Source organism: Amblyomma maculatum, chromosome 1 (genome assembly GCF_055883805.1).
Source record: "Amblyomma maculatum isolate TAMU_Amacu chromosome 1, ASM5588380v1, whole genome shotgun sequence".
Taxonomy (NCBI): Eukaryota; Metazoa; Arthropoda; class Arachnida; order Ixodida; family Ixodidae; genus Amblyomma; species Amblyomma maculatum.
This window is the reverse complement of record NC_139344.1, coordinates 56,159,683-56,186,225: the sequence shown is the minus strand read 5'-3', so window position 1 is coordinate 56,186,225 and position 26,543 is coordinate 56,159,683. Positions and strand designations below refer to the sequence as shown.

The window sequence follows — 26,543 nt, the reverse complement described above, 5'->3', positions numbered from 1 at the left end:
AGATGTACGCAGACAGAGTGCATGGAGCGTCACTGTTCATTCCCTGTCAAGACACATTGCAGACGCCCAAGTCGACGGTGCAAAATGAATAAGGGAACGTCCTTTCCGCACAGCTTGCCTAGATATATCTCATCGGCGTGTCGGGCAGATGCTTCATGCTATCTGTCAGGTGTTAAGGTCTGCCAACTTCACTGTTTAGATTCCAAATATCATCGGTGTCCTAAACCCAAGCGTTTCTACCGCGAGAAGACGTAGGACGAAGAGAGTGTCACAAGCAACACTTTTGGTGCAGCCCATTCTAACTATGCCCTACCAAGCACAAGAACGTCAGTCATTGTGTAATAGTTTGGTTTTGGGGTTTAACTTTCAAAGGCGAATCAGGCTATGAGAGACGCCGTAGTGGAGGGCTGCGGAGTAATTCGACCTCCTGGGGTTTTCTAACACGCACTGACGACGCACTCCGGCAAAAAGCGGTCGCCGAGGCTGGGATTCGATCCCGCATCCTTGAAAACAGTAGTCGAGCGTAAACATGCTTTGACGCCTAAATAAATACTGAAACCAAGTTTTTACGCTTTCGTCGGGAGTCGAGCCGCGTAGTCATTGAAGCACGCGGAATTATGCTCAGCAAGCAGCCTTCATAAAGCATTTTTTTTTTTTAATAAAGGCCAGTCCGATGCGTAGTACAGTACAATAAAGTAAACGACTGTTTATCGAGGGGACATTGCGCAAAAGTTGTTTGACGCTCGTACTGATTTACACGTTCTAATCTGCAATCGCAGATCGATTCGCAGCCTTTGTTCGACGACCGACAGTTGCATATTGTGCGATCGAGGTTAGCTTGAGAAGAGCAGACGGCATCGGAACATATGGAGTGGATAGTTTTATGACTTCCTTTTGCAGAATTCAAGAATTCTTGAATTCTAAGCGTAGCTTGTTGGGCCAGTTGGAGCATGGTTGAAGGTGAAAACCGGCGAAAAGAGGATGTGTTAACAAGCTGGTTTTCACCTTCAACTATGCACCAACTGGCCCAACAAGCTACGCTTCTTGAATTCTATACATTATATTTGGGCGTCTTTCTACGTGTTCCTTTTGTAGGTTCCAACAAGCGATAATATAAACGGAAGTCATCGGCGGAGCGAGAAAAGGAGAGGGGTGTTGATGAAGACTGCGACAAGAACGGCAACATAAATCATGGAAATAAATATGGCCTAGTGATGCATAATCTACTAGCAGGCTCATTTTGTACTTGGAGCGCTTCGACGGCCCAGTGCTGCGTGCACCGTCGCTTTGACGTACAGCCATATGCTGAGCGAGAGACTGTTCGCCGCTCGAGCGCACTGAAATGTTAGCCGCATTCCTGTGTTGCCGAGGTTAACCATAAATTAAAACAACGTAGAAGCAGCTGTAGATACTAAATTCTCGGACAAATTCAGCTGTCAATGAGAGCGCGCCTTCAAAACGAAATCGCGCGATCACAACACGATCATGCGGCAGTGAATTAGAGATTACAAGGTAAGGTGACGACTGCCGAAAAGCAAAAAGTCACCCCCCGATTGAAATGTTTCGAACGAATAACGTCGTCGCAGTCAATTTTTTTTTTTTTTTTCGAATGTTGCCTTATCCGAAATGTACTCCGGGGCGCATCGTCTGCTTGCCCATGGAGAATAATAACAAAATACACTGTGCGGACTTTCTAGCGAGAAGGCACGTAAAACGGAACGCAGCAGAACTCTTTCGACTTCTCTTTTTCGTTTTCTTTCCTTCACGTGGCGGCATTACGACAAGTCAAGGTAGGAGATGCTGTTTTACAAAGCACGAGTAGCGGGTACCTATTGCGTATACTACTGTTGTTAATTTAAACAGCGCGAACAGGAAGACACGGGACAATATACAAGGAAGCCACAGTACAAGCGCTGACTCACAACTCAGCCTAAGCCTTTACTCCAAGGCCCAGATAACAAACATGAGGAAAACGAAGCAATCACGTGAAACAACCCCTGGGTTCACCTGCTACACAAAAAGTCACTCAAAAGAGAAATCTCTTCGCTTGAAAGAGCAAGAGAAGTCTTGCTGACACACTTATTGTCCCTTGAAATAAAATATGCTTCAGTTATTTCTCTCGTCAACTTTTCTTTGTGGCGATACAAAATCATAACCTGGTTAAACATGGTAGTACACTTCTTCTCCTTCTCCATTGTTACACAGGGTGTAGCACGCTTCCCCGTGTGGCGGGGAAACTAACCAACACTAACAAAAAGCAAGAGCATAGAACGCTCGCCCTCCCCCTCCCCTCCCCCCCCCCCCTCGCCTCCCTCCTTCACCCCTCACCTATCCTCTCCCTACCCTCTCCAATCTTACAAGGAGGGAGGAGAGGTGCGTCGTCAAGAGGGATTGTCGGCAGTGGGAGAAGGACAAAGAGATTCTGAAAGCGCGGGGACTCGAAGGCAGGGGAGATAACGCATTTGCAATCCTGCTTGGGAATAGCGACCTGGGTTTCGACACTGTCTTGTTTCGTGCACACCCCCTGTCATCTGTCCCAAAAATCGTCGTCGTCAAAACCTGCGTATAAACTGTTCACAAACAATGTGCTTCTGGGCGCCCCGTAGCCCCGTGCTCGGCCGGAAATCGGGTTGGTGGAAGGAATACGATCAGAGTATAGTGCGGGAGGCCGTATTGTTTCCTGCCGCGAGAGATACGAGGCCAACCACGCACAATGCTTACGGGCCGTCGCTTTCATCCCAACCAAAGCTGACACGCCGAGCTTGTCCGGTTTAGTGCATATTTATTGGGAAGGCAGTGGGCGACAACAAACACAGCCTCCGGTGGACTTATCGCGGAGGCAGGCAGGTAGTCGCCCCCTTTTCGTCGGCACGGCTTCTTCTGATTATGCGACCCCCGAGCGATGGCCTTCACCAACCGATTTCATCGAAAGACTGCGCTCGACCGGCAGTCGTACGCCGACAGTCACTGAAACAAAGGGATGAACAGGGGCGCATTAATTTTGTCTCTCTCGGAAGTGCTGGTTAAAAGAGCCGAATGCAGTAATTTTGACGCTAGCTTATTTTGCCTAAAATTGAAGAAGACATCCACGTCGTGGCGTTGGTGGAGAACCGAGCTCGCGACACCGGCATGTGTCGCATGCGATGCTTATATGGACCATTCCGCCTCCACCACTATGACTGTGTCCGACGCTGGTGAAACACTCCCGAAAGCCCATCCACTTATCCATTCGCATAGTAAGATACAAGTAAAAAATAAAAAAATAAAGAAAAGCAGTTGCTAACTATGGGCCATACGGCACGCGATTTGTTTATTGCTCCGCTGACCAGTAAACGAAATCAGTTTTTGATATTTCACTACACCAAACAAGTCAGGGGACTGAAGTTCTTCAGCTCGCAATTTAGTTTGATGGCTAGCTTTTTATTTGCGTAAGAATAAAAGCTTTTACCGTGTGGCGGTTACTGCAGACGAGTTTTATCCGGCTATAGTAAGGTTTATTACTGCAAATATTACCTAAACCGCCGTCTCTGAATTGAGTGTCTAAATGTCTCTTCTAGCGTCTCCGGTGCAAGAACCGCGGGGCAGAGTTGAACTGCCGTCGTGCGGGCTCTAGATTTTCGCTATCCCAATCTAGAGTATACGCCATTACAGTGGGTATCAAAGTGCTGCCGAAAATAAGCCCGGTTACCAAAATAGTTGTCAGCCTTTACTCTGTTATATCCATCAAAGAACCAATTAATGCACTCGTGGAAGCCCTGACTGACCGGAATGGTCTTTCGATACCTGCATTCGAAACAAAAAGCGAAAGTGTTCAACAGGATTGTTATATGAGTAGTAGGCGAGAGCTGCTTTTAAAAGAACATGCTGACGAACTTTTTTTTTTTTAAAGGTATCTGACCTTTTGATAACGTACTTTGAAGCAATATGTGAAGCAATACGTCTGTAAGCATATTTATCTGGTCGTTATACGAAGGAATGTCCTCGTGTCATGGGTTAGAACGCTCGGCTATACAGTGCACAATGAATTCGAGATCGAATCCGACAGCGGCGGCCGCTTCTCAGTGGAGGTGAAAAGCAAGGCGCCCGTGTGCTGTGCGATGTCAGTGCACATTAAAGAACCCCAGGTGGTAGAAATTTCCGGAGACCTCCACTACGGCGCCTCTCATAGCCTCAGTCACTTTGGGACTTAAAACCCCACAAACCAAACCATTGTAAATGGTAGTTGTAACTACAACAACATGGTAACGGTAAACATTGTAATCAATCAATGAGACTATTGTCGCAGCAGTCACCTAATCTTCAGTTAACCTTAAAATGTCCTGCTGCGACATTCGTTTTTGTTTCTTGTTTTTTTTTTTTTTCTTTTCGTACTAGACAACGGAGCAAGTGAATTTAACTACTTTTGCGACTCGATTCGAAATAATTCGTCGGATGTCAGTATTCGCTCAATCACTGGAACCATCGAATTCGGAAACGTCGCCGCCTGCGTATATGATCCCTGTCGTTGCCTGAGTGACCACTGAAAGTTTTCTTCGGAAACGCAGCTTGTTTTCATTACTTTGGCTGGTCATGAACGGAAACTGCAAGAATAATTCAGAAGTAGCATTGATACATGTTCTAGTTTTAATCCGTGCGTTCTATATATTTAGTTAATGGTGCCTAGTTATTTTTAATTGTTGGGCAGCATGAAAGTTTCAATTAGGAATGTATATAGCGTCATAAAAAACGCACCTCCCCCCTTCATGTGACGTCATGGCAGCACGAAAGGCAGGTTCGGAACAGCATGCGTGGAAGTCAAAATGCCTGCGGCGTGCGCGGCTGCTCTGAAATGCCGCATCCGCAATCGGCGCGGGCAAACAAACCCCCGCCGAGCGGTCCGCGCTGCTGGACGCCCCGGGGTTCGCGCGCTTGGTTCAGTCAAGAAAAACGATAGACAGTTCTAGCTACGTGGCCGTCGATTTTCAGCACTCTGCAGGCGCTGCCCGTAACGCTCTGCCCTCTGGTAGAAGTTATTTTTTTATATATATATTCTTGATTTCATCATCAGCTTAGTGAAATGAAGAATGCCAATATCTCCAATAGCGTGCAGACTGCGGTTCACTGGTTCCGGTATCTTAACATTCATTACATTATTTACCAAGCATTTAATTTATGCGGAATCGGCTTGACAGCTTCAATAAAGGAAAATGATTTCGTAGCTAAAAACATTGGCATTGTAGTGAGACGACCCTCCAAGTGACCCAAATATACCCGTGCCATGGAATCGTGCCGAGGCTCGGAGAAAGAGAGTTTATTTGCTACACTTCGAAGGGGGTGGAGTCGCGACTGGCTCGGAAGCGTCTAACAGACTTCTTCGCTGGAATCTGTGAAATGACTACGTCGTTGGGAGCCGCACGGGGCCCATCGCTGTCAGACACGGTGGGAGCTCTGAGTCGATCTTGTCGTGCTCGACGGAAACACAAAAAGCGGGCCGTACGGGGTGCCTCCGGACGTGCTGACGTGTAGCCGCCCGACGTGTAGCTCAGCCGCATCACCAGCTGCCTTCTTCGCGAGGGCACCGTCGACCTGGCGGTGGACTCGAGGGGAGATGACGTTCCGATTTCCGTTGCGACAAGCATTCGACTGTCCTTTCCGACATCTCCCTTCCGCCACATCGGGGCCCTTGTCTGGTCTTGTTTATCTTGTTCCTAGACCCGAAGGTCAATGTCCTTCAGCTTTTACCCTCCTCGAGCCGCTTCTTCGCAGCGTCCAGGGTTCGGTAGTCAGTTGATCACTCGGCTCGTTAAAGCCTTAGCCGGCGTCGCTAGTCGAGACAAGCATTGTTCCCGCAGGCCAGTCCGTCGTACGCCCTCCATCGCCCGCGAAAGCCGGCGTCTCCCGACAAAGGGGAAGCACCATCAAAAGCTGGGCCACTTGCCGTTTCTCCTCTTCCGAAGAACCAGGTAGAAACGCTCCCCTTGATGAGCGCTTTCAAAGGGAGGGGAGGACGGTGACCCTCCAACATCAACTGTATGGGTCACGACAGTAGCACAGAGTTGCTAGCCGCGCCCTGCTGCCTCGATACGGTCACCGTGCGCAGACATGTCCCGTGTTTTAAGAAGTGGCAGTCCTTGCACAGTTAGGAAACCTTGGCCTCAGATGCTTAGCACTTTCGGGTTATATAACAAGCACGCATGAACAAAATTTGTATCCCTTAATGATTCAATTGGCTGCAGCCCCGTTTGGGCACTCCACTGAAGAACTATTATTTTGGATAACACGAAACATTATGTGCTCCAATTGGTTGTTGTCCATTGGAACGCACAGAAGAATGCGGTCAGTTCACAGCAGATACAAGCATTCTCGGGAAATCTTTTCAGCTGACATATTTGCACGCTGCTTCAGGTCTTCGAGGTTGGCTCTTAGCGCATCCCTAGAGGATTAAATCCAACACTGTAAAACCAACCACCTCAAGGGCTCCAACTTTTCTCCTCAAAACGTGCCGTTATTTCCTCAGTTACCTCTTGCCTGAAAAGCATGCTTGCGCAAACTGAACGGACTGACCGTTGAGAAGTACCGCATCATATATAGTAGTTTTGGCATCATAAGGTCCACACTGCAGTAGTGCTTACACACGCACATATACAGGCAGTCGCCATACAGGAAAAATCCCTCAAAGAAAGAAGAAGTGGCTTTAAAATCTCTCGGCAAACTTTCCGATATTGTTATAAAGCCGGCAGACAAAGAAGGAGCAATTGTTGTCATGAATACTCGTGACTACAAGAATGAGGCGCAACGAAAGCTAAATAGCAATTCTTTCTACAAGCTTCGGACCCAACTTTGAACTTCAAAGACGTGGTTCAAACGACGCAACAGGACCTCTTAAGGGAGAACAAAATAACTGATAAAATCGCGAAGTCTTTACTTCCGTTATCACCTGTCCCTGGTAGGTTCTACCTTCTGTCAAAGATTCATACGGAGAAAAACCCCGGTCGACCTATCATTTCGAGGATAGGGACCACCACAGAAAAAATATCCATTTTTGTCGACAGCTTAATCTGCGATACCCCACCCACTTTCCCTTCGTTTGTCAAGGACACGACCCAATTCCCTTCAGACATAGTTGATCTGTTCATTCCAGAAAATAGCCTCCTTGTTGCCCTCGACGTTGTCTTTATATATTAGCATACCCCACTCGGATGGGATCAGGGTAGTCTTAAGGGCTTACAGAGATTCTAAAGTCGAGAAATTAATCGACGACATGACCACTGAACACTACTGCGCTTAGTGTTAGGAATGAATAACTTCAAATTCGACGGCCGCCATTATGTACAAATAAATGGCACGTCAATTGGCACTAAGGTTGGTCCTAATTATGTCAACATATTTATGGGCATTCTGGAAACTGAATTCCTTGAAAGTTGCCTCCTCAAGCCTCTTTTCTATAGGAGATTTATAGGCGATATTTTTCTTATATGGTGTCATCGTGAAGAAGAACTACTGAAGTTCATCGCTAATTTGACAATGTTCACAGCAGTATTTCTTTCTCTCATACTTACTCCAGCTCGGTAATTAGTTTCCTGGATGTCACGCTTCATGTATCGTATAACCAACTTATAACATCTGTGTTTAGGAAGCCCACGGACAGGCACCAGTACTTACATTTCGAAAGTAGCCACGTAAAGCACATCAAAAAGGGCATTACATACAGCCAGGCTCTAATATTCAAGCGCATCTGCTCTCGTGAGGAGGACTTCGTTTCCAACTGTGAGACGCTCCGCAAAGATTTGGCCCGACAGCGTTGTCCGCAGCCCATTATTGATGATGCCGTCAAAAAAGCTGCAGCGCAAGATCGCCGTACCATCTTAAATCGCAAGAAGTCTGCACAATCTAGTTTCCAAACTAACCTCATCTTAACTTACACAGAATCAACCCTGGATGTCAATGTTATTTTAAAGAAGCACCATAATATTCTTCTCCAAAGTGAAAAAATAAAGAGCCTACTTCCTGAACCACCCCATGTCGTGTACAGAAGAGCGAAAAACATCAATGACATTAGTGACCTCATCGAAATTACACAATGACAAAATCTCAGGATGTAGACCGTGCAATTTACCTCGCGGTAAGGTTTGTCGAATGATTAATACAGCTACAACAGTCCAAAGCACAGTCTCCTCTCTTTCATTCAAATTTAGAGGAGACCAATTGTGATACGAGTAATGTGGTCTACCTTCTCGAGTGCGGCGTGTACCATGAGCAATATACTGGGCAAACAGAAACGCCTTTTCGATTAAGAATAAATAACCACCGGGCACATATACGATCACTGCCAAGTCTTCCTATCACGAGACATGTAAGCACAAAAGAGCATTCGTTTGGCTCTTTCAGAGTGATGCTACTACAGTCAGGCTTCCAAACACGTTATGACAGGGAAGCGTGCGAGTCGTACTTAATATATAAATTCAATACTTTGAATGCTGGCATTAATGAGAGTGCTGGCAAGCTCTCCTGTCTTTCCATGTAAATTCCAACCGACGTGATCAATGTTTCTGGAGGCTGTTTATGTGCTTATGGTCTTCATTTTTATACACAATTATTGTTGCTGTTTTTTTATTTATTTATTTATTCATTGACGCTGAACACTGCCTTATTGTGGAGTGCCACCCTCTGATGTATGTTTGTACAGTGACAACTTGTTTTGATCTTGGGCGCTGCCCCACTGAGTGAAATTAATACTTAAGTAAATGTGGTGCTTTCTTTGTATTGTTTTCTTTTTTTTTTTCTGACACCTTCAATCAATCCGTTATGGCGTGTTTTCTGCGATAAAGTTGTATAGAACGCGTTTACAGTGATGTGTTCGTTTATCCCTACCGCTTAAGGTTTTTTTTTTTTTTTTTTCTCCCTATTCTTCTTCGTTTTACTTCCTAGGTGCCTTTTACCTGCTTTATCTGCCTTGTGGTACACCTGTGTGTTGTTGCTGCACCCCACCAGCCAAGAGGCGCCGCAAATCCCTGTACTCAACGCAAATGTGTACACCCATCGAGACGCCCCGTCTCCCGCTTGGGTTGTCGACCACCCAACCTGGTGGTTGATTGCTCCCCCCTCCCTCCCCACTCCCCCCCCCCTTTTCTTTGTTGTGTTCGCCCCCTTTTTGTGTTCGCGTGGAGGCGAAATACCCCTACGTTTTCTTGTTTCTTTTTCCGCCCCTGTCGTCAATTTCCCCCCTCATTTCCCCTTTATCTGTCTTCTGTCGCTATCATAGTAAAAAACTTGAGAAGGCGCCTGAGCGCACTTTAAAAACAGGCTAAAGAGAGGTCATGCTACGACCGGAACGTCGAAATAAAGTATATATATATATATATATATATATATATATATATGTGTGTGTGTGTGTGTGTGTGTGTGTGTGTGTGTGTGTGTGTGTGTGTGTGTGTGTGTGTGTGTGTGTGTGTGTGTGTGTGTGTGTGTGTGTGTGTGTGTGTGTGTGTGTGTGTGTGTGTGTGTGTGTGTGTGTGTGTGTGTGTGTGTGTGTGTGTGTGTGTGTGTGTGTGTGTGTAAAATGAATCACCAAGTGTTTAAAAACATAATTTATTTAGACGTTTCGATCGGGGTCCGGATCGCACCGGTGACGGGGCCGGCGGCAGTGCGGTCGCTCCATGGTCGCTCATCAAATGGCACATCCGTTCTTCCTTCTTTGTAGAATGCTGAACCTCCCCCACCCCCTCCTTTTCCTTTTTATCTTTTCTTTTCCACCTTTGCGCCCCCCCCCCCCTCCCCCCTTTTTTTTAAAGGGAAACGCGCTACCCAGGGCGTTTCCTCTCTCCCCCCTCTTGTGGTGTGCGTGTGTATAGTTTGTTGTCGCCGCGGCAGGTAACATCTCTGCCTCACCCGTTTCCTTCCCCCTTTTCATCCTCTATGTGAACGATTTTAAGAAGATGCGTGTAGCCTCCTGTACTTCATTCTTGAAAAAGACTGGACCCCGGTCGAAACGTCGAAATCAATCCACCGTTATGTTTTAAACACTTGGTGATTCATTTTACATTTATTAAGCAGTTGTCATCAACTCTTTCTGATATATATATATATATATATATATATATATATATATATATATATATACCACGCCCATGAATCGTCTAGCCTATATATATATAAATGCGGCTGAGCTTCGTGATGGAATTCACATTTCTCTCTCTCTCTCTTTTTTTTTTCTTCAATACGAGGGGTAGCTTTGATACAGATTTAAAGACTGTGCCCTTTAGAGTGCCCACCCTAGTAGAACAATTAAATTCTGAGTGTATAACTGAACCATCGCCTCTCCTTCTAGTTAGTAATAGTCAATTTGCATACAAATATAGTAGCTTCACATTGATATTATTAGAACATACAAATGGCCAATTATCAAGCAATAGTAAAATAAACAAATGGAAAGGCACCCTAGATACGAAAAAAAGGAAGGGGCTAAAGATGCACAAAAAAATATGAATAGAAATTTTACCTGTCTTCAAGCACCTCCACAGCTTTGACGCACATTCCCCCAACCGCCCTTTCTTTCGTTTTTTTTTTATTTTCTGCAATGCAAAATATTCTTTTTTGTCGACATTTTTTTTTTATATCGGTTTAGCCGTTGTGCTTTTGACAGTGCGGGCTGAGCAACTTTATTTTTATTTCTTTTTTAATTGACCCCGCTAACTTCAGTCAGTTTGTGCATTTCTTTCGAGTAAGGTTTCTGTTGATGAAGTATACGGGACGGCCGATAACGTGGCCGTCAAAAGGGCATAAATGTCATTTCAAACATTTGCTGACCCTCTTACCTGATTTTGGCTGGTCGCACCAATAATGGACGTTGTGAAAATTGGCATTCGAATCCCTTCAAGATTGGGCTTCATCTGTGCAAAGAACTTTGTGCAGAAATTCCGGGTTTTCGTTGCATTTAACTAGGCATCAGTTGCAAAAATCTAGCCGTTCTGAAAGTCGTTTGGCGTCAGTGTCAGTTCCTATGACGAAGGTACAGGTACACATGGGTGGTAGCTATCTTGAAAGTGACTTCCAAACTGAAGCTGGGCTGGCTCCATACGCGCTGGCAATTTCCCTAGTACTTAACTGCTTCTGGGCTGGCAGAAACGTAGGCGAGGACATCATATCAAAATAAACGGTTGCACTCGTTAGTCTCATTTCTTTTCTTTTTTTTTTTTCGGAACATGGACTGATACAGTGGTCTTGAATGAATTAAATATCGATATGAACGTGGGATGAACCGGCACAGGACGACCAGGATGTTGGGCAGCATGCAGTCGAGTTGCGCTAGCTAGCGCGGCCATTCCGGCAGTTTACACAGTTTACACGCTGCGACATGACGTTTAAATCCTAGGTGGCACCTCCACAACATTCGAACAATTTGGAACACGAACTGCAGTGGCTTTGTCTCACGTGCACCTCCAAAACAACCGCTTAAAAGACGTACATATAAATGTCCACGCATTTTGAGAAAGTGAAGTCAACACATGCCAACACAACCGCAAGAACTGCCCGATAGCATGCAGCCACTGCTGCGCAAGCCCTCCTTGCCACGCGGATAAATGTTTCCTTTTTCGGAAGCGATACGCCGATACCTAGCAAGGAGCAATTATAGGGAAACCGCAGCCCAACCTAGGGAATAACTGAACGGATGATGACGCTGCCTCAACATCAAGCCCGTCTGGTAGTCGTATGCCATATCAGAAGTGGCGCAAACAAACTCAAAAAGACTACAGACGCACATATCAGGGTTCTCAATATCGGTGTTCGCTAGCTGGCGATGACCCTCATTTTTCTCACGCCGAGCGACGAAGCAAAAGATAACGCAGGCCCGCGGTTTGTGTGGGCTGAGCGCCGAGGCTTCCTAGCCAAGGAAATTAGCACGGACGTTTCGAACTGGGCGCCGCATTCATTACGGGGCGTCACCGGCGCACGTTGCATTAGCACTAAACTTCTGGCGCTCCTCTTGCGTTGATCGACTTTCAATTTCGTGCGAAAAAATGAACGCCATATTTCCTCCCACTGCTGTGTTTTAGGGAACGCCTTTTTCATTTTAAGAAGTGGTAGGGCATCGTATCACCCGTGGCTGCGAACCCGCGATTGACAATAACGATCAATTAAATGAATAATTAGTAAAGTTCTGTTAAGAAGCTAACAATCAGCGAGTTTTTCATAATTGCTGACATCTGCCGCACCTGACATCCACGCTTAGGAGAGAGAGAGAGGTAGTAGGACTTTTTATTTAAACCAGCAGCGGATGAAGGAACTCCAGCCCTTCGTCGCTCACTAGGGAAGGAGGGGGGGGGGGGGGGGGGGGGAGGTTGGCAAACATTGTTGGCCGGCGGCGCCACAGGCCAGCTGGACGACGGCTAGCGGCGGCCAGAGTTGCGGCGTCAGGTTTAGGCCCCTCGCGGGATAAAAGAGGCAGTCCCAGATGATGTGTTCGAGGGTCCCTTTCGATTCGCTGTTACAATTCTGATTTCGTGAGGAGATGCACGACGTCATGGGCCGAACGAACTCGCTCCTGCTACCGGACTCTCACATTCACATAGGCGACGGAGCCGCCGATAGCGATGTCGCCGTTTCCAGCCGCACGCAGCAAGACAGGAACGGAGCAAGCCGGGAGCGGAGCCGGCCGCATCGTTTGCTAGCCGTGTGTTGCTATGCGGTCATCGCGCCATGAATTAGTTTCCGCGCGTGAATCATTGCACAAACAGAATCCGCTGTCAGTGCATTGTGACACAAACTGCGGGGCATCAAGCAAGTTTTTCCCAAGGTATCAAAAACGCGCTGGAGATGCATTTACTCGCCCCAGCTCGGGAAGAACCACACCGAGAGGGTTGTATGTTCACTTCGCGTTAACAAGCCGCTTGTTACTCTTGTCTTATACTTCGATATGAAAGCAGTTGAAATAATATCGGTACGCCGTCGCGAATTTTCTGACGATCGCTACTATTGGAGCTTAGGTACAGGAAGCAAAATATGCTGGTTGCTGCGTAAACCTGTAATAGTTCACATGTTTAGTCCAGTGCTGCATATTTTTGTAGCGCTTAATTTTTCAAGGCAAAGTAAATAGGATATTATGAGTGTCAAGAGATTTAATGAATGAAACTGCGCTCCATATGCATAGTACATGGAGCCTATAAATGGCCTATAAACAGTGCTTGTTGAGAGCCGTATCTCTAAATATTCTGGCATTTTACCTCAGCGCGTAAGCTTTACGAAGCATAGAATTTATCGAAGATTGTAAGCGTTCGCTTTATCGCATTCTACCCATTTTGCGACTCTACATGCTATGAAACGCGTTATTCTACGATCCAATCCACCGTCACGGCTAATCCCGTGAGGGATACGTTAAACATATGGGCACTTAGTTAAGCATTGTCGAGCCCCGTTCGCATCGCGCACAGCTTGAAGCAGCGAACCTCCGTGACATATGAGTAGCGTGTTTGTCTCGCAACAAGGAAGTTCTGGGTTCAACTTCCACCCTTCTCGAAGTTTCGTCCATTTTCATTTCCGCTCAATTATTTTCCTTTGGTTGCAGAATTTCCTTGCGAAATTTTACGTCATTTTTAGCATTTCAACCTGTTCGTGAATTTAATTGAGCGTTCTACCGTGATTTTTCGATCGCGTCCAACGAGGACATCGCCTGATTTTCTGCGACACGGGGTCCTTGGCGACATCGCTTTAAAGTCCTGTGAATTCGGCCGATGAAGCGATATCACTATAAGAGAGCTGGCACGATTTAACAGCGGGTGGCGCAGAATATCTCATATAATAATTGGGTCAAAGCACATATGAACACATATGAAATGAGCTTGGAAACAAAAGGCATGTTAAATAAAAGCAAAAACGAACAAAGCTAATATTCCGTTGAAGTAATTGATCAGTCAATGCAGCATACACAAAATAAAGTGGAGCTCAACATTGCAGCTGGGCTTTTAGCGCTTATTTTTAGGAGGCACGTGGTGCGTGCACGCAGTAGTTTCTCTTCGATTACTGCAGCATCATCAGTGTTTTCACTTCTACACAAAGGGGTATCTTAATTTTTTGCTTCAGGCCACCATAGAAGAAACCTGCAGGTGCTGAAGAAAGAACAACAAAAATCGTCACCCACGTGCATCGGCAACTCGTATCGCTGAAGGACTTTCGAAAACGACCGCTAGGATACTATATAGACCCTTTGCAAAACTCTGGAAGCCAGTTTCCCTGCACAGCAAAAACTCCTGCACCATGGCGGCCAAACCTGTTTTGAGAGCCGAAGTTGGGTGCAGTGCAGGAGACATCTATTGTGACAGTAATGGCCCCGTCCATTTCCTGCACACCTTTGCCTGTTATTGCCGCCGCAATTATGGTATTAATAGGCCATCAGACAAACCAGTTTCTAGCAAGCGCCATTCATATCGCCTCTCCCGTCCGTATGCTTCCTCCTCGTTTTCAAAAGCGAAGGAATTCTGCCTCCCAGGTTCATGCATGACATCAGGCTTGACACAGAAGTATTCTGCGCTGCACCCAACTTCTGCCCCCAAAACAGGTTTGGCCGCCATGGTGAAGGGGTTTTGCTGTGCAGAGAAGCTGACTTTCAGAGTTTTGCAACACCTTGTTTCATATCCTCACGCTAGACACCTCGGCAAAGTAGTAATAAACGGGCTGAGGCTTCCGTCCTTCTTTTAGATTCGGACGTCAAAGCCGCACTCTTTTCTAGTCAAACACGTTGCGGTGCAAGTTGGCGTATTGTTGCGTGCAACTGAACAGTATGTACATCATGTCGTCTCTCCATTACTCCACAATGCACAACGCATTTAATGGCGGCATTTTATCTCCCCCTTTATTTCCCTCACCATTCTTTTCCCATCTTTCTCTCCCCAATCTCCCTTCCTACGCAGAGTAGCACGCCAGCGAAATCTAAACCCCGGCTAAATTCTGTTTTTTTTTTTTTTTTCATTAAAGGGCATCTGTCTCTCTATCGTCTCTCTATATTGTGTGCAGACCTTTTGCGTTTTATAGTTTTACTTTTACATAGCAGCCCCCTTCCTCCCTTCTGCCGTGGGTTCATAAGGTACACTCGAAGAGAAGAAACTGAAGTTCGCCCGTATCGACAGGTAGCCGCATTAAAGACGCTGCTTTCGCTCACGATATAGCTTATGTATAGGCTAGAAAAGGCGGAAAAAAAAAAATAATGGTGGGGTTTATTCAAAGCTTGAACCAAGTTATACGATCGACAGTCTGTTAAGCAAGACTGTACGCGGTTCGATGGTTTGGATCAAAGGATGGTGCCTTTAGTACCCTGTTTTCATTCCACGATTTTTATTATATTTTTGGCTAAGTTGGTCTTCGGGAAAAGAAGGCGCAGCATCTGTCTCCTTTTTCGGCGGAGACCTACACTTAATTACGTCAAGGCCGTACCACCTTTTCATTTCGCGATTTTTCAAAATATTTTAAATTGGTTTTTTGGGAGAGGAATCTGTCTCACTTTTCGATTAACACCTATACTTAGGTGTTCGTCACTTAGGTCGTCATTCTGATCCATCGAGGCGAAATCCGAAATAACACCCCGATGAGCAGAGCCAACTCTCTAAAATGAAACAGATCTCACCGCTAGCGCCGCAAGAAATGAAAAACCCACTCCGGTGGTTCATTGCTTAGGACACCCGGCTACCGAGCCAGAGTACCCACGGCTTCGAACCCGGCAGCGGCGACCACTCAAAATGCATTCATGCGCTCTTTTCAGGCGTCACGTTCTTTTTTCTGCCATGAATCGTCAGACGCGCGCAGGGGCATTGATTGCTCCGATGGCCGGAATCCTGCAAGAAGCGGCTGAAAGGCAGACGCAGAGCCCAACGTCCACACAGCAGGTGGTATAGTTCCGGGCCCCTTGGAAGGAAACGCGCTTGTGGCGCAGGAAAAGCCACATCCGAGAAAACGCAGAGCCCGCTAATTCAGCCGTAACCGGAAAGGCATTGAAAAAGTTAACAAAGAAGCGATCACTGTCCGTATACATGGCCAGGCAGGTGTGCATGAGCACAGTCGGACCCAGGGATGTGCCTATTATCCAGTGATGACTACTAGTCGTTTGCGGGAGAAAGCTAATTGCTTTAACCCCGGTCGGGGTAAGCAGGCGCTAACGTGGATGGTGCGTCGAGATTTGAACGACGATGCTCGGGGATTGTCACTAGAGATGTGTACCTGCTTGGTCTGTGGCTTGTCGCTTGGACAACAATAACGCGACGAGCCAAGAGGACGTCTACCTATCGCGACGCATGGCGCCAACCAGTATGGGAAGAATGCATCTAAACGACAAGATCAGATTATCATCGACAAGCGCGGCGTTGAAGTGACCAAGTACTGGATATGGACGCGTAGGCGACACGGGGAGAAACGAAAGGCAGCGTTCTCTCCTGCCTTTGTTCCCACTCTGAGACGGATCCGGGTGCAGGGTGAAGTGGTGCGGCAGCTTGAGCCTGTAGTTTGACAGGCCAATGGACCTTTTTCAAGTAGCGCTACTGCGCGAAACATCCTGGCCGGCATTTTCGCCCTGATGTCAGGTGAAAATAGGGGGAGGACTTCGCTGCACATTCTTTTCCAGGAAACGGCGCCCCTCGCTTCATCGACGCGACGAACTGCTGCTCAATGATTGCGTGCAGTATTAGCATTTTCTAGGCCTTCGGAATGTTCTCAGTAACCCGTACCGTCAGTCGTTCTTCGCCTAACGGCTACTAGAGGGGTGCGCTACTGGAAAAAGGTCCATTGTGGCCACTCCGGTCACTGCCATTTGCATGGCTTTAGAGCGCAGCTTTGGCGCCCGTTCCTGGGTTTCGCGGCGTCGTCGGCCTCGTAACCAGCTCCGCCCCTCTTTCATTCCCCCAGTTCGAGCCGGCGCTTCGGCAACAGGAGCTTCGCAGAAAGAGGGGGGGGGGGGGGGGTATACTCAGCGGCGAACGATGGGGGCAGGAGCGCGCGCAGCACCCGCAGAACACTAGGAAAGGAGGGGGAGGGGGGGTTCGCCGGAGGCAGCGCTAGCAGCGACTGACTGATGCCGCTGACGCCACTGGCGAGTCAAGACAACGTGCTGCGTAGAACGCCGTCGCCGCCATGCAGAAAGAGGAGGAGCCCCCCCCCCCCCCCCCCCCTTTTTTTTTTCTGAGTGGCGGCGAGGGTGCTTTCCGGTTGCCGAAACGCCGGAAGCGAATCACGGTGCGTTCTCACTCGCTTCACTCGCTAGCGGCGTCAGCGGCATCTGTCAGTCGCGTCGCTGCTATCTGTTCGTCGCGCAACGTTCCTATGGACCTAAGGGTTGCCTCCCGCAACCTCCCGATAACTCAATTGCTCTCTTCATTTCTCCGACCACAAAGCTTCTTTCATGACAGCCAAGAACTGTTAGTGGAGTGTTTCTTGAAGGAATACGAGTGAAAAAAAAAAAAAAAAGTCTGTAATTGTACATACGTGTCTTGCTCGAAATCTTTCCCTCAATTTATCGAAAATGTAAAAAAGCTGATGAGCTGTGCTCAAATTTCGCATTAGGAAGTAACGTAATCGTGGGCAATTTTTTTTACATTTTTTTTTTTTCAGTCTCTTCGCTGGTACAGATGCCTGGAGAGAGTGGAAGAGGGTGCTAGGCAGCAAGCAACTAATCATGTTGATACTTGCTGCAAAGGTACGGGTGTGGGCTGGACCCCGAGGGATTAAAACAGAGCTAAGGGCACAGTCGACTGTTCTGGGCTAGAGGTCTGGTGCAATGCATCATTGGTGTCTCCCCTGTTAGCCAGTACCGAGTTTTTGTTTCTTCAGCTTTTGCTGTAAATATCTCTGAAAGTGCCTTACTTGTAATTATGTAAACTTTGTACTTATAAAAATTCAAGCGTAATCCCTATTGGCTGTAATTGTAGAAGTCTCCACAAGGCCGTCTCTAACGGGGTACCTCTGGTGCAAGAAAAAAGAAAGCCTTCGTGTCTCCGTCACCAACATCAACTCGGGTCGCCACCACGACCCTGAAATTTGCTATTTAATATCAACTCGCCCAACTCAACGTTCTTTCTCGCAAGCAAACTGCGGTGCATCAACACAGCTTTCCTTCCCGGATCGTTAGGCCAGGGCACACTTCCATTCACTGCTAAACTGTGACCACGGAGTCTTTTTATTGAAGACGTCTGAAGTTTGAATCCAGTGTGGCGAAATTTTCAGGTGCAATTTTCTCGGCTATAAATGCGTTTTTTTTTTAACTAACATGTGCGCTCCCCTATAGAGTACTTAATATCAAAAGCCGCATGAAGTCGTCCTGTGTATCCCCTTAATTAGTGCACAGTAAGGCAGGCGCCCAGAAGGCAAGTATCACTGTCGCTGATGCATGGTTGCCCTCTTTGCACGCCGCATTCACTTCCTTAAAGCCACTTCCACTGCGCAGAGTAAAATATGTCGGGTACGTGTTTCACAAACAGTACAAGATGACAACGTGCTAAGCCCTGGTTTCCTCTCAGTACTAAGTGTTGTACTTTGGTGCTGGAGGGTCATTTTGAGGTTCTATGTGCGCGGGGTTTTGCTTTAGGGAAGGCAGTGGAGTCGAAGCCCCCTAGCCTGTAGCCTAGCTGCGACTTCTGGAGCTGCCTGCATGTTTCCGCCGATGACGCCAAACCTGCAAACTGTTTCCACCGATCATTCACTAAAATTATCGCGGGCTCTGTTATCTAAAGAAATGGGTCGATCCATGCCAGGGGCGAAAAGAAAAAAAAAAAAGCCAAATTTGAATTTGTGGCGTTTCTATGCTTAGTGGTCACTCTGTGCTCTACTTATGCGATGTTCGGTGAGCCCCCAGATACGAGTTTTTAAGCTTTTCAGCTTAATTACATTGCACAAAAAAAGAGAGAGAGAGAGAAAAAAAAAAGAAAGTCTGCAGCTATCTGCAACAAAGGGCAGGTGAAAAAAAAAAAAGAAAAAGAAGGTGACAGAGTAATCTGTTGTACGAGTGCGATATTCTGGGGCCGCTAACGCATTACGATGACAATGCGATAACAGTGTGTTTGGATAAATTGCGCACGGATGGCAGATAATGAAAACGACGACTCGCAAATGCAATACACAGCGCAAGAGAGAGTGGCAGCAAAACACGCGAGTTAATGACTGCGGTGATCTCCGAATGAGGCTCCGAGCTAGCTTTTCTCGAGATATTCCTGGGTTCGAATCCGCTCCGACGGATTTTGCTTTTCTTTCTGGGAAGGTGACCCTCGATTAAGGTCAGGTAAGCAACAACATTCTTGATTCGGTTTGACAGTGTTAAGTAATTCGGTTTGGCACAGGGTTTAACGTCCCAAAGTGACCCAAGCATATGTGAGTTACCTGCATCGTTTGGGAATCAGCGCGCATTCCTATAGTAAGTGAAGTGCCCCAAGAAAGTTGTCTATACACTATCAGCGCCAGGTGGAACCCACATAGTGTAACTGTAACGCAACTAAAAGAATACAAATCTATTAGCTGTGGAATAGAATGAACTGCCAGCGTCTATTAAAACTTCCACGCAGCGGTATTTGCACCATCTACTGAAAACCAAGTGCGCAACATGTTGTATGCGCTCTTTCCCAATAAAATTCTTCTAGTATTTCCGTTCCCGCTACAGCTGTCTGATTCGCGTTTCATTTAATGCAGGCTGAAGGTTCTGCATGCGCATAACCAAACTGGCACAGAACAAATGTAACGTAACAATTGTAGACTTCAATCAGTTTGGAGTAGTTGTGCACTGTTATAGAATTTTTAAAGCGCTCAAAAGTCGACGACACCGTATGCGCCTTTGTGGCATTGCTGTTCGCGCTTTTACTGTAGTTCGTCAAGTTTCAGCGTATCCTTGCAGTGCTTGCAGCACCTAAGACGTCCTCCTTATTTCTCGCGGGAACGTATTGATCGTGGTCCTCCATAACATTGTAAAACAAAATGCTGCTCGAAGTGGTCCCTTCAAAAGGCTGAAACGTGTTGATTGTTTGTGACAGACGGTGATATATAATTAAACTTCAAATGCGCTGGCAGGCTGGAACACAGTAATACAACAAGAAAAAAAAAATCAGTATCCCTGTCTACCTGCGCATTTCTCATCTTATTATGGATGCTAATGGGTAACTACTTCATTCCGCTGTTCTAGTATCAGTGCGTCTATACTGCATGCATAAGAAGCAAATATGCAAAGTTTTGGACGCAGTACAAGCACGAGTCTTTACCGCATGGGTGCGCCAAAGAAATAGAATATCACAAGCTTCTCACAACAGTAGCAAATTTGTTAAGCGTTGGCTTCATGCTGCAAAATGATGCGTAGTTCTGCGTAACTTTCACAAGCATTACCGCGCCTCACTGAGTGCTGCGTAACATAAATGATTATGGACCTTTGTTGTGGCAGCATACAGTGCTTAATGGGTGATGCAGAAGACAAGGACAGTGTTAAATTTCCATCTGGCCGACTAACTTAGATCTTGTGCATATTGCTCATTTCCTGTGGTTGCTTGAATGAAGACATTAAGAAGACAACGGCGCCGCGGCGTTTTTCAACGTGGGTATTCTTCGAATCATTTTATTCAAGATGAAGGGTATTCGATTTCATTTTATCAAGTGCCCGTGGCTGAAAATGGTCCCAATACGCATGTCCAAAATAATTAAAAGGATGCTCTTCGTAGCTTAACTATTGTTTGTAAGGCACTGCTGGAAACGCCAGCTGCTATGTAACATTCAACAGAATTCAAGGAAGATCTCTGGAGCCTTCTTAGCCCGCCGAGTAATTTTTTTAATTGGTTCACAAGAAGGGAAAGGCGCAGTATCTGTCACACTTTAGTCTGTGGACACCTGAACCGCGCCGTAAGGGAAGGGAGGAAGGTGGGAGTGAAAGTGAAAAGAGAGAAAGAGGAGCCGTAGTGGAGGGTTACGGAGTAATTTAGACCACCTGGGGATCTTTAATTGCCGTTTCAGAAAGCCACCGGAGTCTTTGGGGTGCACACTACGAGCTCGTTAGACGCTGACGACCCCCCCCCCCCCCCCCCCCGGTTTTCCTTTCTCAGTGAAACTTGGAACAAAGAGCATACATCAGTGGAGAGTTGTTCTGCTTGCTGCTTTACTATGGCAGATCTAAACGCGCTGCTGCCGCATTAGGTGACGCTGCAATACGCCTGAAAGAGAGACAAAAAGGGAATTAGGGAAAGCAGGGATATTAAAAAGTTCGTGTTGGATATATCGTGCGCGTGGGATTAGATTGTAAAACATTCATTTCGTCGTTCAGAGTAGGTTGTAGGAGAGACGTGTGGAGGAAATAAGAAAGGAAGAGAGAAGGTGTGACGTGTACAGTCATTGCAGTTGTCACACCAGCTAGACGCTCTCAAGTAACAAAGAGCCTTCTCCATTGTTGCGGTCATGGTCCGAAGATCTTTTCAAAACACCAGATTTTTCAAGTGTATGCCAGAGGAACGGCAACGCATTTGTTGGTTCACGAGAGCATAGTAATTTTTGTGAATTTTGACGTTCTTGGGCGACAGTTTCAAGCGACTGCCCTAATTAACTCCAGATCTTTTGATTATATCGACTTTGGTAGTTCTGCTACCGCAGCTGTACGATAAACTGTACCCACATGTGTGTCATTTTTTTTTTAAATTATTCTTCGGCAGATCCTTTAACAGGCCCCTTTCATGCAAATGCACTTGCGAAATTTTTCTACCTGATTTCTTTAATGGGTCCAAGAATGCCTCTAATGTGAGGTCATCACGGCCAGCAAGAGATGTGGTATAGGCACTCACAAAATCGTGGAATTCCATGCTGACTCAGCGTTTATCGCTCTTCCGAGACAAGGCACCGTGACATCATGAACGGCGACGCCTTTATCAACACGCTCAGGATAACGCGCGCAGTGGCAGCATTGGCGCGCCGGTTTGGTCGTCAGCCGTCTGAGGAAAGAGCCAATAGAGCTGTCAAAAACGGCAGCAGTGAGAACGTCACATCCGCTATCGAACTCATCCGCTCATCCATCGCAGTCCCCATGACGTCATGTTTCAAGCGGCGTATAAAGCGCCCCCACCCAGGCCGCCGAGGCGTTGGCCAATCATCGACCGTCTGTCGACTGTGCGTGAAGCTTGGGTTGCTGCTCTGCGCCATTTTGCGCCGGTTTGCTTTCGTCGCTCCCCTGCAGCCGCGAGCTCCTTCCCGCCATGACGAGCCCAAGCGAGACCGAGAACTCCGCAGGCACCGCACCCCCAGCGAAGGTCGAAAAGCCGGCTGAAGCTCCAGTCACACAGGAGACCGCGGCCAGCCCGACGTCTGACGCTACCACTACCGCCGCGTCGGCGCCGGCAAAGCCCAGCGTTCACAAGACGGATTACGAAAAAGATGTAGTCTATCTCTACCAGTTTACCCGCTGTCCGACTTTGCCCGGAATCTCTCCTTTCTGCTTGAAAGTTGAGACCTGGCTGCGCATGACACAAGTCAAGTATGAGGTGAGGTCGTCTCTTTCGCAGCGCGCCGTTCGTTTCAAATCTTACCACTGCCGGGATTGCGTCGGCCGGCTTGGTGTGACGCGACGTTAGGCTTAAGAACTGTCAGTGCGTGTTGTCATGGCCGATGCGTGCCTCGGAACAACGTGCGGCGAGCGTTCTTGCGCCGCACGTTGTTCATTTTCAGTCTTGCTTCGTAGCAGCATGTAAAAAGGACTCCTAGTGGGCAAATTATCCTGCATGCAAACACGAGAACGGCAAGTTGTCAGAGTGCAGCCCCGCCTTCACCGGTTAGCTAATCCGTATCAACGAAGCCGGTCGATGAAATATTCGTTCATCGCTCTGTTCCGTTTTGTTATACAATGTAGAGGATGTTGCTTTTGATGCACTGGTTAGTAAACGCACAGATGGGTTGAGTAAAATCTATGGGAGTGATGCGAATGCTCTGCGGAACTTTTTATCACGCATCTAAAAATTACTTGTATAATTATCGCTGTCACGTCTTATTGTGCTGCGCTGTGCACCGCGGCAGTATTCTAAAACAGCCGTCAAGGTAGTCCAGCCCTGACTCGTTTCTGTCTCAGCGGCCGACTATTGGTGTCGAGTGCGTGACTCATTCGTAGCGTGCCTTTGATCCAGTGCGGGCCATTATGGCTTCTCTCATCTGCACAGAGCGTGTGCACTTGATTCACCCATAGAAAATTTGCATGGGTACGAAATTCCGGTGAAAAGTCTCCTTAGGCTGAGAATTCCGGAAACTCGCGGAAAGTATCTCGGTAGAGCTTAATAAGATGACAGGCTTTCAGTAACTCCAGGCCATATTTTTTTTTTTTTCTTGATAGATTTATGGCTATGCCTCAATGAATGACCTGATATTAGCATCTTTTGTAGACCTTTTTGTTCTTGATGGGTATGCGTTTCTGGGCATACCGTGCAAACTTGACCGACCATCAGGTTTGCCCTGTGTGCACTGTTGCTTAAAAGCATTGGATCTACTTTGTAAAAAAAAAGAAAAAAATACCCTGTGTGATGTGCATTACATGTCTAGCCTGTAAGCTGAGTAGCGAGCTGTTTTCTTTTTTTTTGTTCTTCTAAAAGCTACCCCTTTGCATTCTGTGCTTTTCCAGAATGTGGACCACAAGCTCAAGTTTAAGTCCAAGAAAGGCCAACTGCCCTTTGTTGAGCTCAATGGCGAAGAGATTGCGGACTCTGACATCATCATCAAGCAGCTGACCCAGATCTTCGGCAAGGATTTGGATTCTGGCCTGACCACTGAGGAGCGCAACATCTCTCATGCTTTCTCGTCCATGCTCAACAACCACACTGGATGGGTGTCCCGCTGCTGGCGCTACCGTCACCCAGGCCAGTTCCTTAAGGCAGCCCAGATGGACGTGAAGCGCATGCTGAACTCGAAGTTGCCTAAGGGAGTCCTGCAGTTCTTTTTCAAGCTTGCATTCAAAAGTGTAAGTGGTGGATGCATTGCTTCAGTGCTACCTTGTGTAAAGTAGGCAGCTTTTAAAGCTAAGGGACAGGATTGGACAGTGGTTGTAAAGTCTGGTCGGTGCTGATAATGCTTCTGCTGTCACCAAGGCTGCAGAATAGTTTTAGAATGGGGACTGCATTGTGAAGGGTGATTACCACCCTCTTATTCATTTCGATCCTGTTCTAATACTGCCTAATATCCCTTTCGGATACTCTGCCAGAAGCTGTCCTTACTGAAAACTACTGCCTTTCAAATTTGGAGGTCCATTATGTGCCTGATTCGTGGCAGCTTTGCTTAGTAAGTTAAATTGATTATTTCCAAACCTTATAATTAGCCTTTGTCTATTTGGCAGCATTCATACTTCCTTTCAGAGTTCTTTTAATACTAAAATCTGTTGCTGCTAGATTTATCATACTTGCTTATCTCTGGCTGTGTGTATCAGCAGAGGTGGGAGCTAATAGCAGGAAGAATGAATCGCATTTGCTTCTGTGCATTAACGTCGTGCACACTGTCACCTGCCAGTGGCTTTAGAGCTTATCTAGTAGCTCCTGAGCATTATTTTTGCACTTACCCAGCTTTCCGCTTTCTTTTGTTCAATCCATTGCATAAATCTGCATGAACACAATTCATCCCACTGCATGTAGCATGTCCCTTAGCTTTCCTTTCCTTAGTCTTTTTGTCTTCATTGCCGTTTGCAAACACTGCTTAAAGTTTTCGTTTTGTTGGTTTTGTTTTCTTTAGAATGTGCAACAGACCATTGGTCATGGCCTTGGCCGTCACACAACAGAGGAGATCTTGGAGTTTGGGAAGGAGGACCTCAAGCACCTCTCGCAGTATTTGGGGACTAAGCCATTCTTCTTTGGTGCAGAGCCACATCTGGTAAGTCTTTCTGGGCTTGACCTACTATGTTGGTTTTCGGTAACCAAAAGTTGCTCACCATTTGCCATGTCAGTGGCACTAAGTGTTGCGCATAAGTATTGACCTTGCTGCAACCCGGTGTGTAACACGTACAGGTCATGACTAACTCCCCTTGTTGCAAGGACTTGCAGCTTCTGTGCCAGTTTTTCTCTGTGGCCATTTTCAACAGCATGTGAGCATGCTAATGAAGTTTGTTTGCTTGCAGCTGGATTGCGTGGCCTTTGCCCACCTGTGCCAGTTTGTGTACGTCCCCTTTGGTGGCCTGCTGGAGTACATGGAGCAAGAGTGCGCCAACCTGCTTGCCTTCGTGGAGCGCATGAAGGAACGCTACTGGCCTGACTGGGATGAAATCTGCAAGACACTGGAGCTTAACACGCACTTGCCCAAGAAGGTGCCTGAGGAGGAGCCCAAGAAGGCTGCCAGCGAGTCTGCACCAGTTGCTGATGAAAAGGCCCCTGCTGCTGAAGATGCTGTCAAGAAATCTGAAGCTACCGTCGAAGAAGTCATGAAAGAAGAGGTCATCAAGAAGGAAGTTGTCGAGGAGGTTGTTACTAAGGCGGTCACAGAGGTCAAGGAGTGAGCAGTTTGCGCGCTGGAGAAAGGCTTTAGTCATTTTTCCGTTCCAAGGGGTTGGGGGGGGGGGGGGGGTGTACTAGTTCCGTTCTTAATGCATACTATGGGAGGGTCGTTTTCATCTCATTGTGCAGCGAGGTGATCGGTAGTATGTTCGCGCTTTTTTGATGGCGAGCCTCTCTTTAATTTTTCAGGGAGTTTAGGAAGGAAGGCTCTGTGGAGTTGATACCAAGTGTGGTGTTTACCATTGCGCACAGAGCTACAAAGTTGCAAAGAGAGCTCATTGCGCAGGGCATTAAGTGTTTTTACAGAGCAAGTCAGGAGGGGCAGCAGTGCATTTTAAGAATTTTCGTTCCTCTTCTTTTGCATGGGTGGCCAACTTCCGTGCATGTTTTGTTTGGAGGGCTGGTCAGACGGAGGAGCTGAAGACATCTTATACTCATGATCCACTACATACTCAAAGCAATGCATATTATATTATATCAAAGTTGTAAATTTGCTCTCAGTGTATTTTTCATCTGTCGTACATTCTTTTTTTTTTTTTTTTAAGCTGTGTACACATGTAACTATATGCTCGTTTCTATTGTAGAGATCTGTTTTTGTTCCTTCTGCCACCTGAGTTTGTCTTGAGGTCTAGTTGCGGAATTGCTCAAGGAAAGTTTTGAAAGTTGTCTCGCCACCTTTTTGCATACGTGCTGTTGCTGTATTCATATATAGCATACTGTAGATCTCATGTGACAGTGTTTACAGCTAAAAGTTTTTACGGCGTTTTTGCTCGACCATTTGTGTGAACAAATTTTCAGCCTGATCAACCTTCTTCGTATGTCCTTTTTTTTTCTTCCAATTTTTTTACAGTGTCAGTGTGTGCATCGTCACATTATATTGTACATGCCCGCAGCTTTATACTTTTTTACGGCATTTTTTGTAATGCCTTTTTACTTTACCTTCCTTCCCTTCCTGTTTCCCCTTTGATGTGGAACTTTGTAAAAACGAGACAACACAGATTAAAGTTTGTGGATGAAGTCCAGGGTCCAGTGTTGCCTTCTGATGGTATATTGCTTCATTTGCAGCGAAGTCTGAACAGTTGCACAGTGTAATAGCGTAGACACTGAAATGGTGGTTGCATT

The 26,543-nt window shown here is 46.7% G+C and overlaps 1 protein-coding gene across 1 annotated transcript; it reads left to right on the top strand.

Moving 5' to 3' along the window:
• Window positions 1-22,024: 22,024 nt before the first annotated feature.
• On the top strand, window positions 22,025-25,966 carry fax (failed axon connections). Its single transcript, XM_084588177.1, has 4 exons — window positions 22,025-22,445; window positions 23,570-23,905; window positions 24,667-24,804; window positions 25,049-25,966. Exons 1-4 carry the CDS (start codon window positions 22,161-22,163, stop codon window positions 25,421-25,423), a joined length of 1,134 nt encoding a protein of 377 aa, XP_084444303.1. The 5' UTR covers window positions 22,025-22,160; the 3' UTR covers window positions 25,424-25,966.
• The last annotated feature ends 577 nt before the right edge of the window (window positions 25,967-26,543 follow it).